This window comes from Acanthaster planci, linkage group LG03 (genome assembly GCF_054643075.1).
Source record: "Acanthaster planci isolate LZ-2023a linkage group LG03, COTS_SCS, whole genome shotgun sequence".
Taxonomy (NCBI): Eukaryota; Metazoa; Echinodermata; class Asteroidea; order Valvatida; family Acanthasteridae; genus Acanthaster; species Acanthaster planci.
Window position 1 is genome coordinate 4,421,235 of NC_141779.1, and position 19,218 is coordinate 4,440,452.

At 40.5% G+C, this 19,218-nt stretch overlaps 3 protein-coding genes across 4 annotated transcripts in view; 1 reads left to right on the forward strand and 2 right to left on the reverse strand.

The window, feature by feature from the left end:
- Window positions 1-103: 103 nt before the first annotated feature.
- phb (prohibitin) lies at window positions 104-5,246 on the forward strand. The gene is made up of 6 exons (XM_022248579.2): window positions 104-518; window positions 878-1,039; window positions 1,338-1,480; window positions 2,234-2,350; window positions 2,894-2,989; window positions 3,440-5,246. Exons 1-6 carry the CDS (start codon window positions 419-421, stop codon window positions 3,653-3,655), a joined length of 834 nt encoding a protein of 277 aa, XP_022104271.1. The 5' UTR covers window positions 104-418; the 3' UTR covers window positions 3,656-5,246.
- LOC110986286 (beta-3 adrenergic receptor-like) lies at window positions 5,246-7,583 on the reverse strand. Its single transcript, XM_022248046.2, has one exon. It carries the CDS (start codon window positions 7,286-7,288, stop codon window positions 6,332-6,334), a length of 957 nt encoding a protein of 318 aa, XP_022103738.2. The 5' UTR covers window positions 7,289-7,583; the 3' UTR covers window positions 5,246-6,331.
- Window positions 7,584-13,138: 5,555 nt separating this feature from the next.
- Window positions 13,139-19,218, reverse strand: part of LOC110985435 (uncharacterized) — a 32,101-nt gene continuing 26,021 nt past the window's right edge. For both annotated transcript variants that reach the window (XM_022246461.2, XM_022246471.2), the window contains one exon: window positions 13,139-19,074. The gene's annotated coding sequence lies outside the window, so the exon portion shown is untranslated. The remainder of the gene's footprint in view (window positions 19,075-19,218) is intronic.

Genomic DNA, 19,218 nt, shown 5'->3' on the forward strand with positions numbered 1-19,218 from the left:
GGGGTTAATTTGTTTTTCATTCCCCAAAAGGGGAACTAAATTTGAAATTATTTGTAGAATATGATGCAATTTTGTAGTTGTTGCTGAAAGGTATGCGCTTGCGCAGTGATGTTTGTTCGCTCGTGCTAGCTCAAGCGTTGCATTTATGCTCATGCCGTAGCGATCTCGTTTGCGCTGTGAACGATAAAAATCCTGATTTTTGCATGTTTGAAAGCTTAGTCTGAAAGAATACAGCCATCAATAATATTTGTAAATTCATTCATAGTCAGTATCAATTACTGACCAAGAGAAAGTTTGTTTGTAAAATTTTCTCGAGTGTCTCTCCAGCACGTTACATCACGTTAATCGGAACACGTTTCTTACTCGATCAAAGGGAAAGAAGGCGAGCCTAAATTAGCAGGTGAAAAGTCGTCTGACGATGGCACAAACGGGCTTAAACAAACTTTTTTCCCAGCTTGGCAAACTTGGCATTGGGCTTGCAGTGGTTGGTGGCGTTGTAAACACAGCTCTTTACAATGGTATGTACATTTCTGACCCCCCCCCTTATGTGGATGGTCAACATCAGTTGGCCTAGGCCCACTGGAATATTAGAATCACTGGCTACTCAGAGTGACTCCGGGAAGAAGGTGAAAAAAGTCTAAATCAAGTGTACGATGTTGAAAGAGTTCTTTTTGAGAACAAAGTAATACAAAATGAATGGAGATGGTAATAAAAAAAAATCAAAGTCCAAACCCAGTGCAGTGGCTCTTCTGTAGGCCTAAGTGTAATTGTACTCTGCTGGGCCTGTGTTGTACTGTTACATGTATGCAGGCCTTTGGCCTAAGCATATTCATGACTGACTCTTCATATTCGTATGCTGGTCATTTTTCACTTGCAGTTGAGGCTGGTCACCGGGCAGTGATTTTTGACAGATTTTCTGGGGTCAAGGACTATGTGATGGGAGAAGGCACACACTTCCTAATCCCATGGGTTCAGAGACCCATCATTTATGACTGTCGATCACGTCCTCGCAATATTCCAACCATCACTGGAAGCAAAGGTAAATTTTGTACACTATTTTGATAACATTTATTGTGCGTCATAAGTCTGAACTTTGCACCAAATTCGATATAATTATTGTGTTTTCCATGATGTTGTTCGACATTTGTTAACTTTAGGACACTCCTTCATTTTCTTTCACTCTTTTTTCTAAAAACTGTCAAAAATTTCCTGTCAACAATTCCATTTAGTTTTTCCAGTTGAAGACAAGTCACAGTTGCAAATTTTGCCCACCTCCACTTTCAACTTGCTTATCAACGCATGCAGAATTCTCAAGTTGGTTATTTATTTATCATCAGATCTTCAGAATGTGAACATCACCCTGCGTATCCTGTTCCGGCCAGAGGTATCCAATCTTCCCAAGATGTATGTCAACCTGGGTGAAGATTATGACGAGCGAGTGCTGCCTTCCATTACCAATGAAGTCCTAAAAGCTATTGTGGTAAGGGAGATGTTCACCCTCCGAAGAGTTCCATATACGGATGCCAGTAGTTGTTCCCTACAGTGATTTATTAGCCATCAAAAAGCAAAAACAAGTCCAGAAAAGTTCAATTTAGGAGGGAAAATGCCAAGTCATGTACCTAGAAAACACTTCAAATTTTTCACACCTGTCTCATAGGGTTTGTGCACAGGCTGTCAAGCGGCGTCCATTTACGGAACTCTTTCCAATTGCAATTTTAACCTATTTCCAGCAATTTCAAGGAGTTTGCTTCAGACTGGTGATTAAAAAACTATTCAGCTATGGGGCTGTGTTAATCTTAGCAAAAAATGGTGACTATATTACATGTATTTACGGTGTTACTGCCTGCTTTACCAGTTCGTGTTGGTAGCCTGTGAGAAAGGTGACAAAAGTGAGAAAGGTACCTAGTGCCGTTTGGTGCATTTGATTTTCACCATTTGATCCACAGCTTTGCCCAGGTGTCCATAGCTGATCTAGCCTTACCGGGCTCAGGGCAGACCAGGCGATTGATCACTTGGATTAAACCACCAAACACCTTGTTATCATGGCCACTGTGGCTGCTGATCAGTTCAGAATACACTGAGATAACCTGGATTTCATTCAGGTCCAAATATCGTGATCATTTGGAATGGCTCTCCATCCATCAGTTTCACGCTGCAGAATTGGTGCACAAAGACTTGACAAAGGTTCCTTATTGTAAATACATGTGAGGAATCTATTGGTGATCTTTTACAGGCCCAGTTTGACGCCAGTGAGTTGATCACACAGAGAGAGTTAGTGTCCCAACGAGTGAATGCTGAGCTGACAGAGAGAGGTGCCCAATTTGGTCTCATCCTGGATGATATCTCTCTTGTAAGTTGGTGGTAACTGGTCATGTCTGCAGACTCATTGTCACCGGCTCAAATTTTTAGTTTTTATGTTTTCTATTTAGTGGTAAAAAAAATAACTTGAAAAAAGTCCGCGGTACCCGCTGCTTCACCTGACTCGAACCCGCCAGCCGACCCCGGCAAGCTCAGTAGTCGAGTGGTTAAGACGTCTGCACTAGTAAGCAGGAGGTCATGGTTCGTGTCCCACCCGAGTCAGCTTGTGACTTTTTTCGCAAGCTCTCGGACAAGCACTGAGCATACAGTGTTTGTCAATAAATACGTTGGGTAAGGGCAAAACCCGTTATATAAATTAACATCTCCCAACGCAAAAAAACATCTTGAAAAAAAAACCAGCTGACAAAATGAGGGATTGATATGTTTTAAACTTATTGTTTGGTCATCCTCTATAGAGTGTAACTTGAGCCAACATCAGGACCATCTTGTGTCTTCTAATTCTGCTAACCTTCATATGTCACTTAAGTACTTCCATTGAGCCGTCTGTTTGACTTGCTATTTTGATACCTTTTAGACCCACTTGACATTTGGCCGGGAGTTTACGGAAGCTGTGGAGATGAAGCAAGTGGCACAACAAGATGCAGAGCGAGCCAGATTTTTAGTGGAGAAAGTAGGTTCTTACTCCGTCAGTTATCTTTTTGTCAATGATAAATCTGTTGGCTTTCCATTCAAATGTCTATAGCTCATTACTCTGTAATGTGGAACTGATCATAAGTTCACGCTTCATTCATGGGTACTTTTTTTTGTAAATCCCTGCAATATGTTTCTTTTTCTCTCTTCGTTTGATCTTCACCTCAAACAATCTTTCGCAGGCCTTTAATATGAACATGACAAGAAAAGACGATGTATTATTTCCTGTCCTTAGCTTGTCCACATTAATGGACTCATGAAGTTGACGCTTGGTGCTTGAATATTCCTCATGCCAGTTTTTTCTTTTTTTCTTGTGTCTTTTACAAGCAGCAGGGACATAGTGTTGTGGTGGTCAAAGGTTCCTATTGTAAAGACAGAGTTTAATGACCCCTGCAATAATCACGTTTTCATATTCATTTGCTACTCCCAGGCCGAGCAGCAGAAGCAGGCCGCTGTCATCACGGCAGAGGGGGATTCCCAGGCTGCTAGCCTGCTGGCGACAGCCTTCACCAAGGCCGGAGATGCTCTGATTGAGCTCCGCAAGCTGGAAGCCGCTGAAGATGTCGCCTACCAGATGTCACGGTCCAGGAACATCAACTACCTCCCTCCGGGACAACAGACTCTGCTAAGTCTTCCCACCATGTAGCATCCGCATTCCACATTTTCACTTGATAGTGTAGCATGCCGGAGTTAAGCCTTCTTTTGGAAAATGAATACAACCAGATTTTTTCTGTCATTATTTTTGAGAGATTTAAGCGATTCGTTTGCATGTATTCCTGTTACATGGTTAAAAGAATCAACATATAAATGTCATAAGTTTAATTTACTACATTGTTGTGAAAGGCTGCCAAAAATAATCGAAATCAGTCTTTAAGAAGACACATTTTTTGCAGGTTGCATCTGATTTTAGAAAAGTAATAATATGGCATTCTTGCACACTCATCAGGTTCAGTAGTATTACATGCACATGTATTGAGATAAAACCGAAGTGTGATTTCCCCCTCAACTCCGTGAAGGCCTACCCCTAGTGCATCTGAGAAGGCCTAATTATTTAATGTACATTTGTATTAAACCGACACAACCAACCCGATAGAAGTTTGAAAAATGTGTTGGAGAAGTTGCAGAGCATCAGTTGGTTGAAGCTTAAATGAAAGCAACAGAAAACTGCCCCTCCCCTCCCCATCTAAGTAAATTGGTCTTAATCATACGGCAGACAAACAGCTCAGATCTAGATTCGGAATCATCTTTGAAGGATTAATCATTAAACAGAACGGAAAGCCTTTGGGACGGCGGGGAAGACTCAAATTTGTGTACAGAACTAATTAAGTACATTGCGAGTGTTCACTGTCTGCCGCAGTTTTCGTTTGTCATATCTCAAGCGTGCCCATGCATCAAGGTGCATCGGTGTCCATCCTTTGTGGACCCTGCTGGAGTTACTAGGCAAGCATTGTAATGCTTGAAACTTCAAAAGATTAATAATACGTGCATTTCTCTCTCAAGAAACCTGACCACTGTTATTGGGGCAAAGGTCTTTCCCTTCTTGCATCAGTAAAATGGTAACGGTTATGGTAGTCATTACCATGACAGTGGCAGTCCTATTAAAACCACAAGTGTAAAAAGTAGTTTGAGGGGCCAGGAATGGGGGCCATGAATGGGGGCCATGGGACTGTATCAATGTTGTTGGGTTGCAAAATGGCTTACTTGGTAGCATTTAGCATACACGGGCAGAAGCTACATTTCGATATTAGTTTACTGAAGCAACGTACCTGCGTATATCATCCATTCTAGATCCTTTGCAAGGCTGTGTAATTTTTTACCCGGAGAGGTACTCATAAAAATACCTTTTTGCGTGCTCTGGTGATAGGGTTAAACAGATCTTTTGTCAGTAGACCCATAAAACCAATCCTTTGGGGGAAAACTGCATATGTATCTTCAGTGGCTGTGGATGCGTTCACTGTTTTTGTAGATGTCACTGATTTTGTGAATATTGAAACAGAATTTTTAGCGAATATCTATAGGTGTGCCGCTTACGGAAGGCTAATCAAAGGAAATCCAGATTTTTTTTTAACCTCAAAACACCGTTTGATCCCATGGTACATTCAAATGTAAAATTTTATCAAACAAATCACATGTTAAGTTATGTTTGATAAATCTTTCATGTTACTTTAGCAGGTAGGCTTTTCACACAAGGTTTGACAGCCCAGGATCAATAAAAACGTATTGACACTTGATTGAAACATTCAGATGCCTGTCTGTTGTTAATTTGCTGGGTTTGTAGGAATGGTAAATCAAATAGACCTTGTCTTCCTGAAGCACTGTAAAGTGCAACTGTTAATTGCTTGAATGAGAGATGAGCATGACCCTCAATTATTACATTGGGAAAGGTGTCGTTAAATTGCTCCCTGCAAAATTATGACAAAATCCAGGGAAACATGTTTTTTTGTCAGTTTGAACATTAACTTCTATCTCCATCTTCGTTATGGTTGAATCTCCTTTTTATCAAGCCCATGCAATTTCTTATTATCGTCAATCAATTAGGCTTTCAAGTCTCCAACAAAACGTCAGCGAGGCCCGCTTTTAAAACGAATTAAAATCGTGCAGTCATCAGGTGTGTCGCCAGCCTTTGGCTCAGAGTTCATTCCCTACAGTAATTCAGAATATGGACGAAGATGTAACGGGATCATTTAAATCAATTAAAGGATGTGCTTAATTGAAATGAAAAATTGCAAGGAAAGGAAGTCGACAAGAAAACCCCCACCCATTTCCAAATGCCAGCCTTCTGTTTTGCAGGCTAAAATTATGGGGCAACGTACAATTTTCAACCCGGAAAAGGGCCTTTGCGCTGGGGAATTAATGGATGGAGCCGAAGGGTTCTTGAGCACTTTCTATAAATTGCGAAATATCTTACTTAATACAATAATTGCGCACATTAACTACATATCCATTAAAGTTGACATATTGTCTTCAGTCAGAGCGCAGACTACAGCCTTAAATTTATTTACATATACGAGATACATAAGTTCTTCTGAGCATACGATACACGGCAAAGATACCTACACTTGCTGCCTATACGTCCAAAGACTGAATGATCGCAAAAGTAAAGGTGTAAAAATTGGATATAGACTCATTGGCTGCATCGCAAATACCTTTATTACTTAATACAGTGAAAAAAAAATGAGCAGGCTGGTCTAGGGATAAAGTCCACACAAAGTTACAGCATAAGAGTACAATTAGATTAATACAATTAATAATCCTTTTTTTATGACAGTGGTATACACGAGGTGTGATCGGCCGCGCAACCGTCGCAGGCCTTGCTCTATATCTATGGAGAGTGACGCCGAAAAAGGCCTTTCAAAGTTTGTCTGAAAGAGGCCATCCTGATGGAATATATGACTACATTCCACCAGCTATTGGAAAGAGTAAATACCGATGCCAGACCACATATAGCCAGCGAGCATCCAATACCGACGACAAGGAAATGCACTGCGATGGCTATCATCGGGACGTAGGCCAGTCCGAAGGCTACGGCCACCATGGCGAAAGTAGCTGTTGCTTTGGAGCGAGGATGTCTAACTTGTCTGTCAGCAGGGTTGACGTTATCGCTTACACACTGGATGCGATTTGCATGATCTCGTGCTATCAGATACAGTCGAACATAGATCGCCAGACATGACAAATATGACACCAGGGTGACAACAATGAAGCTAGCCAGTGTATGTAAGTTTATGGCTCTCTCTTTTATAGGGATGCAGATGTTCAACATGGCGTCATAGCACACTTGCAAGCCACACTGGATTAAGATGATGAGGCTGATGATGAGGGTCGTCAGCCACACGGCAACAACGAGAGTCGTGGCACGACAGGTGGTCACCCAAGTTGTGTAGCGAAGTGGCCTGGTGACGGCGATGTAACGATCCACGCTGACCATGAGGAGCGACAACACGGAAATGGTCACCAGGGAAAAGTTGAGGTGGGCAGTTACCAAACAGGTGGCGTGCCCCAGCAGCCATCTGGACGCAGCGGCCGAGATGGCCGATGGCGTGCAGATTACAACGCCCATTGACAGATCGGCCAATGTCAAGGAAGTCATGAAAACTTTGGTGGTGCCAGAAAATGCATCTGTTTTGCGCAGGCAAACAAGGCACAGCGAGTTCCCGCCAATGATTAGCAGTGCTACCAGTGCTGTGAGTACAGTCCGCGGTACAGTGAGTTCATCATGATGGTACGTCTTTTCACAGATAAACCCCAATGACACGTTACCATCCATTTTTGGACTCATCAATTTCTAAAGATCTTTCAGTTTTCTTTTTCAAGCACGGTAAGTTGCCACACATTAATGCGGCCTTTCAAATCTTTGGCAAGACGTTTCTCCCCAGTTTAAATACAACAGATTCAGACACGATATTACTCGACGTCCCACGATGTTGAAGTGTAGTTGATCTTCTCTGTGCCGCGCCCGCGAGTATTGCACGAAGAATCAACTTTAGATGGATGACAGAAACATTGATTTGGCAGTTCCACGAAATTCTGAATTGTTTTTAATTGAACACACTTTCAGGTTCATCTCCGGCGAACTGAACAATAATAAATCTGATTTCCTGTGGCAAGTGGCCGCCCAGCGCAACTCATTTAGAGGCAGTCGTCTCTCCACAACAAGGGCAAATCTCTTATCTGGGCAAAACAGCCAATTGAAATGCTCGGATGGACTCCTTCTGAAGCCTCGTTGCAGGAAGACGCCGTGAAATGCTTTGCACAGTCCCGGGGTATGTTCAGCCGTTGCAGTATCACAAGAAGCGCGTCTAATAATCGCTGCGCTGTATAAAAAGGCAACACAGCCCACTTGCATGCATGCCATGTTGTTGACACACCTTGAAACAAGTCTCTCTGGTAGGCCTACTCAGGTTTCCTTACAAATTACACATAATTTATGTACACTTATATGAATATTCAACACAACATCTAATATCCTCTTGTTTAATCGATTAAACGTTCCATAGTACCGCGTCAGGTTTGAGTGGAAATTTAGTAACTAATAACAATACAGAGTTCAGAGCACTCTCGGAAATTCAGTCTGGGCGCATACATTATTCATGATTATCCTTGATCACCGGCTTCATTGACATTATGATTCCCCAAATATCTCATCTTCCAGGGGATCACAACAAATTCCAACCGATAAAGCTTGTTTTTTAACGAAAAATGCACCAGCGCAATCTGGCCAGTGATTGACCATGAACATTAATCGCGAAAACCCACGGTAGCGCGCCAGCGTATGAAGTTCCAGCGCTAATGCCAACTTAAGACTACGGAACCAATGTGGTTTTATTATGTGTGCACAGCAGTACAGCATGCAGCTACTGTGTGACAATTGCCCGTGTGCATTGGCGCATAATCAGCCATTTTGGTTCCAACGATGGAGACACTCATGTCACAATCCTCTTCATGCACAGCTCTGCATCGTCGTTCAAGCATCTTGCTCTATGGTTCAAAAGCTCTGCCGCCTCCTCTCATTTTGTGCCTGGTGACGGGGGCGTTTTCTGCACATTAATGAAATGGAGATTGATGGTACATGACAATACCACGTATGATAACTACAAAAGTGGCTACTAATGGGAAAGAGGGTTAATAGTGTAGTTGAGTACAAACTCGGAATTTTAAAGACTATATTGTAAGGAAATTCGTGTATAGTCACTATGATGTTCATATTTTTTGAGGTGAGAAATGGATTTTGAAACACAGTGGTACTGGTTTTCCCGGACAATTTCTGCAAACGGCGTTAAATTTCACAGATAAAAAGCAGCCGACAAACGGGCTGAGGTTCAGTTTATACTCCAAACGAATACGGGAGCGAAGCGAGTGTGAAATGTTTTTAACTTTGAACATTTAACTTTTTGCGACTGCACATGTCGTCAAACGTTGAAACCCAAACATGTCATACGTTATGCATAGCGCTGTTGTGGCAAATTTCGGCCAAACCGACGGACAGAAGAGAAATATCTTTCGATTAGTCCTCAAGTTTACTTGTCTCACAGACCACATGGCAACGCAAAACTCCGTCAGGCTGTAGGCCTATAAGATTACCAAAATAAATATTATATGGAGAACTAAAAACTGCTTCAGTCGGCAAGGATACAATTTAAAATTGGGACGGCGACCAAAAGGAAGCACACCGCAAGTTGTGGGTTTTATCAGCAATAATTTGGTAACGGCCAACACAATGAAATGGGGAGAATTTATATGCAGTATCAACGACCCCCCATACCTCAAATTTAATAACAGCTTTTTTGCTTCATAAAAAAAATAACTAGAGCAGAACATGCCAAATATAATCTACAACTAGGAGAAACCGTACTTACGATGAACATACGCTACGTAATTGAGCGCAAGGTTCTTCAACAGTACAGTCAGGATAGGCCTAAGTATGATTGTAATAAAAGAGAATATTGAAGTTATGATTTTTTTGAACGTTGGATATTTAGTGTTGGATTTTAGACCAACACGGCACCTACGGAGCTCTAGAAGAGAATTTACTTTATAGGTTGTCGTAAAAAGCCAAGATATGAGGTATGTATCATACCGATTTTCAAATATTAGGCCTAAATTTCAATATTAAAGTTTAATTGCTTGTAATTTGAAACCTGATGACGTCATTATAACGTCGACTCAGTAGGCACACTAAAGTTTTATTCAAGATATTGTCTTTTATCATGTAAAAAAAAAAGAATGATTGTCCGTAAAAGCATCGAGGAGAAAGATGGCACGTACGATTTCAACGTATGATAAAATGCCTTAAGTTGATATCGGTGGCGTAACCAGGTCGGAGGGGGGTTCAATTAAGATTTTTCTTTCTGAAAACGACTATCCGACTTTTTCAACCATACAAAACTCTCCTCAGAAAGGTGGTAGTACCGTTTCTAAAATGCTGATGCTTCATAAATTCCTACAAAAACAAAAAAATCAAATCAAGGGCAACATGTCTCCATAGGAAACTTGCCCGCCTCCATCCCAATTGGGTACCAATTGGGATATGGATAGGCATGGGAAAGGAGAAATATAATATGGTACACACAAGACTTAGATCAGCGAAAAACTTGAGAAGTAATGGTACGGTGGTACACAGTGTATAGTGATAAAACCTTTTTTTCGCACACATGTAACAGATAGAACTTGTACACACCAAGACTTCATCCTCAAGAAACAACGCACACCATCCTCCTCCGCCATGGCCCAGCAGCGCGTCCAAATCCCGTGGGCCTTCGAGGAGTTTTTAACCGGTGGCTCAAGAAACATGTAAGGCGAATATACAATTATCAAGAAATGCAGTGTAAGGTACCAGAAGAAGGGGCCGGGTGTTATCACTCCATCATTTTCTTATAAGTTACAGCGGACTACATATGTACCTGGAATGGCAACCCCAGATCCAAGTAACAAGACTATAAATCAAACACCATACAAAATGAGTCCCACACTTGTGAGTTTCTTTCTTGACTCTTAATTTCAATTCGATATTTACAAGTACAGAGAGTGTCTGATCCACAATATTTTATATTATTCTTATCTGCACAATTCAATTCTTCACTCTCGTTACTCCTTAACTTGAATTTAGTAATCCATTCACATCGTATCCAATTCACATTACTCTTGTGGGGATATTTTGGAAATGACAACTACAAAGTTATCAGAAACAAATTGTCATGAAACAATACAGAGTCATAAAATAAATTAAGTTATAAAAATAACACCCAATTAAGCTATATAAGTGTTTGTGGCTCTGAAAAGGCTCCGGTTGCACGAAGGAGGTGAGTCGACGTTCCAGGTAAGCTGTGATTTCCCACGTAACCTTCGACTCTTGTCTGCCCAGTATAGACGCACGGCTTCAAGTTGACATGATTAGAGCCCAATGACTATAGGCAAGGGTCTCGGCGTTTCTTGCACCAAACAGCCATCTATATAAATAAGAAACAATTCATGCACAACCCATTGAGTCTTCTCAAAATTATGTACAGGATTCTGCGTCTCAGACAATTTACTAGATATCTTGCCACATATCTTTGGGCTCATCTTAATCAGACCATTCACTCTAAAATAATTATAATTATCTTCAGGAGTGTGCTCGTCTGGATTTCTCGGATTGAAACCAACAAATCAATATTGAGTCTTCTCAGTTTACTCAAAATTACATTGATCTGACTTGGTACTTTCAACCAGTCCTTAAAATCAGCTTTACGCAGGATCAGTCTCAATTTTTAAGCAAAATCATCTATAAATAAACCTTAGATTTGAATACTTCCGGTTATTTCTCAAGATCTGTGCTCGGGAGCTGCAGGCTGATTGTTGCTGGCCAAGACGATCCGGATAACGGTAGAAGAGTTTGGCCTGTATTTGCCAAAACTCCCTTGTCGATCGGGACTGATTTCCCGTCAGAAGGACTGGGGCTGAATTTCTCGCGTTCTCAGTTGATCACACACGACCAAGGAAACGCTGCTTGATTCTGGTTCAGTGCTTGATCTCTGCTGCCGCAATATCTCAGACCTCCCACTTCAACTTCTTCAAGCAATCCAAAATAGCAACTGTCTCTTACTCTCTCGAATCTCTCACATAGCCATAAACAACACAATGGGTCTGCAACAAGGCATGTTTTCTTATGGAAATACGGCAGTGCACTAGACAATAAAATTATATCTGGGTGTTTTCCGAAGTACAACCATATCTGAGGACAAAACAACTTACGTAAGACCGGTGGGGTTTCTGGTGAACACACAGGAAGTGTACGCGGGAAAAGATAACCGTTGATTGGACAAAAACTTTTGGAAGATTCAATGTGCAAAGGGGTGTGCGCACGCGGATTTATTTTATAAAAAGACACACAGGTACACAATTTTGATGTAGGCCTAACACCGTGATCCTTCTATAAGTTGCACATTAAACAAACGCTGCAAGTATAATGGAACTTTGAACAACATCCATAGCACTGCTCCAGTTTAAAGGAGCAACTATGAAAGTAATTAAATCGAACAATGTTCCAGTAAAGAAGTTGCATTGGGGAAAAAATGTTACGATACCCTCTATTTAAAAAATAAGAAAAATGCAAGAATCCAAGGTTTTCGAGACAATAATTATCAAATTTCAGTGAGCTTATTTCTTCAAGGGCGAATCCAGATCCAAATGTTCGGCTGGCCAAATTTTGGGGGTTATTTCGGTGTGGGGGACAATTTAAAATTTTTCATATAACCTTTTTTGACCTTTCTTAGAGGTGAGGAAGGAACAAGAAATAGAAAGAAAAAAATGCACGTTATTATTCTTCCCCCCAAACAAAGGGTGTTTGGGGGCAGCATGGCCCCACTACCCCCCCCCCTCCGCCCTTGCCATGGTCCAGTTTCTGTTCAATTTGTAGCGGACAACCTGATGACTTCTTTAAATTTTTGTCATAACATGATCATTCCTTAGAGTTATCTTAAAGTCCCTTGCCATTTTGAAATAATGATGCCATCAGTCTATTGTATATTAAAAGGGCACTTTTAGAGCCCAGGTTTATCCAAATATCACGGAAATATGTGCTGGTAGTTATGTCAACACTTTCCAGGTCTTTTTCACAAAACATCAAGACCAGGCACCATAAAAATTTCCTACTCGCCAAACCAAATGTAAGGAAGAGGAGAGAAACCACGACGAGGCAGAGAAGCAAGTATGTGAAACTTTGTGATATTCTGTCAAACCAATCATCCATATTGAGAAATCAAGACAAATTTTATTTCGATGACGAAAAACTCGCAGTTGCAACCTCAATCCGGTCAACTCTCAACCCCACAAGGACCAATAATGCAGTTACATAGTTCCAGAACGCTGTAGCTAAAATTCAGTGACACAATATACACGTGACAATAAGTCTAATAACATAGTGCAACAAAAACGTGGTTGAGTGCAAATGTTAAAAAGCAACCATTAACTTTCAACAACCGGCGCCCAATCGAACCCACTTACTCCCGCCCAACCACAATCAACTCCATCCCATCCATAACCCATCTTTCCCACTCCAACCAATACAGAACTCATGAACAAAACCCAAACAAACAAGACAGCACAAACAGCTGTTTAAAAACTGGTCCAGATCAAAATCAACGCCGGCAAATCAATTTCATGATTTCTGTTTAATGTATCCATTTTTTAGAAGAGAAATTCTACTTCAACAAGCCAAACTACACTGGTTAAACTTCTTGTTAAACATCCTGCAGCACCACTTAAATACATTTTTTTATGACGAAATATAATTACAATCCAAAATGTATAACTCTAATTTGACAAACAAGTGACCAGCATTTTTATAAGAAGCAGAAATTATTATTTATATAATTCTACATAATTTTACATTGGGAAATAAGACTACAATTAATTTGATAAGTTCACAGGATTTTAAATATTCTGAACATGCTTATATCTGCAGAAATTCGGTCTCACCATGACCAAGTGGGAATAACTAAGACGATTTTTTTTCACAGTCTGGTTTTCAAAAACTGATTGGTTTGCTTTTTGTTTAAAAACTAGACAAATATATACTTTTTTATCTACAGTATGTGAATTTTCTATACAGTCCGCCTGCTGAGTCACATGCTTGTATATATAAAAGGAGATAAAATGCAGGTCTAGCTGATAAATGAAAGAAAAGAAAATTTAAAATATTACATCAGAATACAAACTATGGCAACAGCTGTTATAAATAATTAAAAGCATTCAGCATGCAAACTGTGACAACGAACGTAATTATCAAAAAAAAAAAGTCAAATGAAAACCCAAAAGAACAGAAGAAAGACACTCCATAACCCGCAAATATATAATTCAGATAATGAACGAAATCAGCAACTGAAATTAACAAATGAAAGCTGAAAGAAAACTTCTTCTGGGGAAACATATTCAACTTATCTTTGGTAGCCAGTGAACTAAAATAAATACACACAGTACCTTTTTGACACAAGTCCTCTAACTGGCATTTGTGGCTAGCTTGGAGATATAGCCTTTGCCCATCGCGTCTGATTGACAAACTGATGGACAAAAATTAGTGAAGAGGGTTACAAAATGCACACTCCATGGTCAGGCCACTCTAAAAAAACCTCTTCATTTACATGCCAGCAGTCTGCTGGTTGACCCCCACAGGCTCCCTTCAGACTGAGCATTATTTTACCAAAGTCGGATTGCGACTGCACCGTGGTCCTTGCTCTCTGGAGTGACTTCCATGATACTGTTGAGCACTAAATCAACTAGCACAACTTTGCAAAACAAACAATTTAAGAAATTCTCACTTAACCTAGGCTATCAGCAATTATTATTATTAAACTCACTTTAAGCATTGCAAGTAACCATATCCTTATCTGCACACACATAATTCCCACGCTGTTCAAACTGATTAGGAAAACTGCAACAAAAACATTTAACATTGTTAGATGCAGAGCTCGACATATAGATGTACAGATAAGTTGTCTCCAAAAGGTGGACACAAAATGGCCGCTTCAATCTACTGTGTCCACAGGAGGTCTGTGGAAGCAAATCTCAGGAAAAAAAGAGGACGAGGTGGAATAAAAAACAGATGCAAGTAGAGTTTGTGTACATGCCCTAAACTTGAGAAACATTCTTTCGAGCTGCGCTGGGGCTGTGTCAAACTTATAAGGATAGCATTTTCCTTTCGGAGTGAAACTATGCTTTCAAAAAAAGTGGTTACAGACCCAAAGGTCAGACACATTGTGCAAATTTTCAGTTTCTTGTCAGCAGATCTTGCCCCAGAATTTCTTTCTCCAATCAACACACTCTGGCTTAATGACTCCATGGAATTTATTGGAGGTCCGTAGCTCCTGTTATCTTTGAAACTCGCCACAAAAGCAACAATTTCCAAACTATTTCATCACCAAATGAAAATAAAACAAGTAGCACAAAACAATTGCTTGTGAACAAAAAATTATTTTGGGTATTTTGTGATAGACTCTCCTATTGTTAAACTATACACTATTATTTCTAATCATGCTCAGTAGCCAATGTCCAACTTGTTGGATAGCACTAAATTATGCAAGGTTTGACGAGCAATAAATATCTTACTTTAATACATGGAATACACATTGAAAAAATATTTGAGGAGATGTGAATATACACACTTCCAGAGATGTTAGAAAGAAATTTTAACCAAAAAAAAGCATCTGTGAGTCTAGTTCATAAAAATCGATGAACGGAGGAACTGCATGGGGTGCCCTCACAGCGAACAGTTTTATTTAAATTTGATGACAATGGATGCACACAGCGTCTACTTGAGGGTAACGCACCGGAACAAATACCCATCCTCAGCAAGGGCACACCGTGCAAGTCCTCTATGGGGTTTCTGTTCTCTGATGTTTACCCCTTAAGATAAGTCATACTGGGACTGAGTCAGTGCTGAGACCGTTAATACTCTGGATTACACCCAGAGCAAAACTGTTGCTTTGCCCTGCTGCCATTTGTGGCAGGGTACTGCTTAAAGAAGCCTTAACTTACAATTTGGTTTTAAACTCATGTCAACAAGGTCACTCCCCTGCAGAAACTACCTGGAAGCGCAATAACAAAAAATGAACAATTCCAGTTTGGTTGGCTTTTGGACCATATCCATTCCATTCTAATTGTATGTTCTCTGAATATAGCTATTTCACAAGCATGGACTTGTCTCAGGTGAGGACTCCTGGATCTAAAGGCTCAACACAGGCCCTCCTTAGCTTGGCACAAGAACATCAGATATTTCACTTCAAAGCCACAGGTTGGCATCTTTTCAGTTTGTTTGAACATTAAAGAATGCTAAAGAAGACTAGGCAGATGACATTTTGAAATGGTCTACCACGCTGGCACTGTCTCCATCACGCATACATTTTTTTTTTTCACCTCGTCCGGCTGTAGGCCAAAAATCTTCTTCCAATTCGGCCGCAGACAAGGCAAAGATGCCGTGTCCAACATTCTGGTGAGTGCCCACTTGTTTCTCTGCCAAAACACCAATTTCACTTCTCGAAACAAGTTGGCCTTGACATGACCTCACGAAGTATCTACTTTAAACTACAAGTGCTGTTCAGCTGGCGAAATAGTTGATGCCCATGTCAAAAACACATATGGATAAGTCCTCACAATTCAACCACTTTACTAAATTCTCCTCTCCATTTGGACAAAAAAAATCATCTGTCCTTGTAATTTTTTTTACTCACATTAACAATCCCAGACTTTCTGTGAAAAATATATAGCTATAAAAAGATAGGTTAGTGTATCTGGAAAAATTGGAACCCCTACATTTATACTTCAAATATTTCTTGAAAACTTATTCAGAACACACACAGCAGATCATCATTTACTCAAAAGTGGAAAGCACTGAGTGTAGAACTACAGTCCTCTAAGTCCTGGTACCACAATGCAAGAAAACAACTTTTCACGGAAAATGGGAGTTGTTGAAATATTTATTCTAACAGTGTTATAAATTCAACTCTCCAATCTTGCCAACTCGTTTTTTTACAAATACCCAGTTGCATTCTGAAAAGCACAACCTACACGTACAAGGTTATAATTCTACTCCAGCTCTTTTCTGCTCTCAAATTCTCTCTAAAAATTCCTGAATTCCAAGTCCTGGTGGCAGCGTCGAGACCAGACGGCCCATGACCAAGGGCACGACCTGGAGTGGTGAGACCATGACCATGAAATCGATACTGAAACCAATACAGCCCGGGATCAAGACCAAGACCTTAATTCAATAATGACATGATGTGTTGTGCAACGAAAACACACCAAAGATTGAATAAAGTTTCTTTTTATGAATGCTAGTTTAGCTCTTGCCACACCCTATCATAACAGTGCAGAAAGTGATCCGACCAATTCTGAGAAACTTTCTTGCTTGTTATTTCTGTCTCCACCACTTGGAAGATTTCCATGTTGTTTTCGCTGCTATGACAAAGGGACTGGTGGCATTGTAATGCAACTTATGTCATGACGACGTGTATGTACACCACGTACATATACAGCTAACAGTCTACAAATACTGAGAGAGTAGGGTGTGCTGGGAGTTCTTGTACAACCCATACTCGCCCTCTACACGTTAGTCATGAATATCACAGCAAGAAGACATGCTGTGAAAACATGACCTGCAGATTTACATGGGCTCAATGAACCTAGTTGCGTCACGTTTTCTTCAACCACGGTTGCAATAAATGCATACATGGCACGCAAAATCAAAAGAGGTTGACCCTTGACCCTTGAACTGCAGTACGGCGCAACTCCTCTAATCTCAATAGTGATGAAACTGTCCAGTGGCCAATTTCATAGAGCTATTTAAGCACAGAATTTGCTTAAGCACGAAAAAACCTAGCTGAAAAAACAAAGGTTAGGCCTACCAGCTCAAACTCTATGTGATTGTCATGCTAACCAAAAGACAGGTAAATACCATTCCAAAACAATATTCATCACAAGAAGTTTTGGCTGGTAACCTGATTTGTCAAGCAAAGTTTTTTCACGCTTAAGCAACTTTTTCTTTTAAGCAGCACTATGAAATTGGCCCCTGATAAACACGATGCAACTGTTATCAAGATGTATTTTTGCGTTGGGGAGATGTTAATTTATATAACGGTTTTGCCGGGTTTTGTTATTAATAGACGTTGGGTAAGGGCAAAACCCGTTACATAAATGATGTAACTGATTATGAGCATTAACACGCTGCATGTTACTAGTTTGGACCAAGGACCAGCAAAAATACAGAGACCTTATATTTCCAAGAGGTAGACCATGACCGAGACAAAGACAAGCAAGACTGGTCTCTAGGCCGGTCTCAAGACCTACATCACCACCTGGTGGATCCTCAGGACAAAAATATCTGAACCTAAAGACTCCAAGCAATTACAGAGTTTTGCATAATGTAAATTTTAAAAAAATGCCCCATTAAAAAAACTTGCATTGGGGAAATTTTGCAAACCTCCTCAAGATTTACAAAGTCCTTTTTTTAAGTCCTTATTGACATGTGCCTACCAGGAACAACTGGCCATGAAAGAAACAGCCGTGCCCTTCAGTGCACGGCTACAAACAGAATGCCCGCCACAAATGAAGAAATCTCCAAGAGGGCATACTTTCCCTAGACTTCCTGAGACTGCCCAAATAGAGAAATCAAATTGAGGGGCCAGATCATATGGCCTGTAAGCCCTAGACACCACTGTTTTGTACATGTCCATGCATAATAAGAACCAGCATGGCATGGGTTATTATGTGCTTGAGCCTCACATTTCATGCTAATGCTATATAGGCTACCCAGGCCAAACTGGTAAAAGCCTGTCAGCACTGTGTGTGTTACAGAACAAGCTTAGCACATCAATTTTTTTGTCTGCGTGCACTGACGTATGTACCCAGCTAGATCAGTGACAGCTAGTTTTAAAAATGCAATTAGTTGATTTCTGCTAGTTTGCAGAAAAAAATTGTTCCAGTTTTCTGAAACAGTTCTTTGAATGGAAATTGGAGGACTACTGATGTGTTTGTGGTAATTTTGCAAACCTTGGAGTTTTCTGTGGGCCCTAAATTTTTCACAGGCCCTGAGCAAGGTACATAGTTTTTGTGGTGAATAATCCCACCCAGGGCAGTAACACAAACCACAATGGCTCACTGGTGTTATTTCTGGCTGGCACTGTGACCCAACAAGGCAAAAGGTTTTACACTGATTTCTGATCGATCAAGGAGGATTTTCTTTTTGGGGGGAGTAGATGGTCTTTATTCCTCTTGGGGCTTATAGTGCTGGAAGTGACTGCTAGATTACCCAGTACATGGCAAAGAGGTTTTTGGCTCTTTAAAACTAATTCTCAAGTAATGGATGCTGAAATTGTGTGCTATCTGAATACACTCTTACTGAATACATGTGTTCATAGGCAGAAAGCAGAAAAGATACCGTCAGCGTACACTACCCTTTTGATGGTGCAGAGACTAATGAAGGCACTGTGAAATAACTACCTTGCCAACTATCTTGCTTTCAGATCCTGTATTTTCCACACTCGGCTCGGTCGTTTAATTTTCCCTCGAGCTATTTACATCAACTTTATTTTGTTCCTGGGTGAATAAGAGAAAGCAGAAGGGTCCACATGTAATTTTCAGAATGAAGAAATTCTCTGAATGAGATTACAAGTGGTTCAACTCTTCGCTTGAAATCACAAGTTCAATTCTCTAATAATAAAGGCAATTCTCATGTGCTTT

Coding starts and splice junctions, on each gene's coding strand:
- LOC110986286 (XM_022248046.2), bottom strand. CDS start 7,288: ATGAGTCCAAAAATGGATGGTAACGTGTCATTGGGGTTTATCTGTGAA.
- phb (XM_022248579.2), top strand. CDS start 419: ATGGCACAAACGGGCTTAAACAAACTTTTTTCCCAGCTTGGCAAACTT. Junction 519..877: donor AAACACAGCTCTTTACAATG/GTATGTACATTT, acceptor TTTCACTTGCAG/TTGAGGCTGGTCACCGGGCA. Junction 2,351..2,893: donor TCCTGGATGATATCTCTCTT/GTAAGTTGGTGG, acceptor GATACCTTTTAG/ACCCACTTGACATTTGGCCG.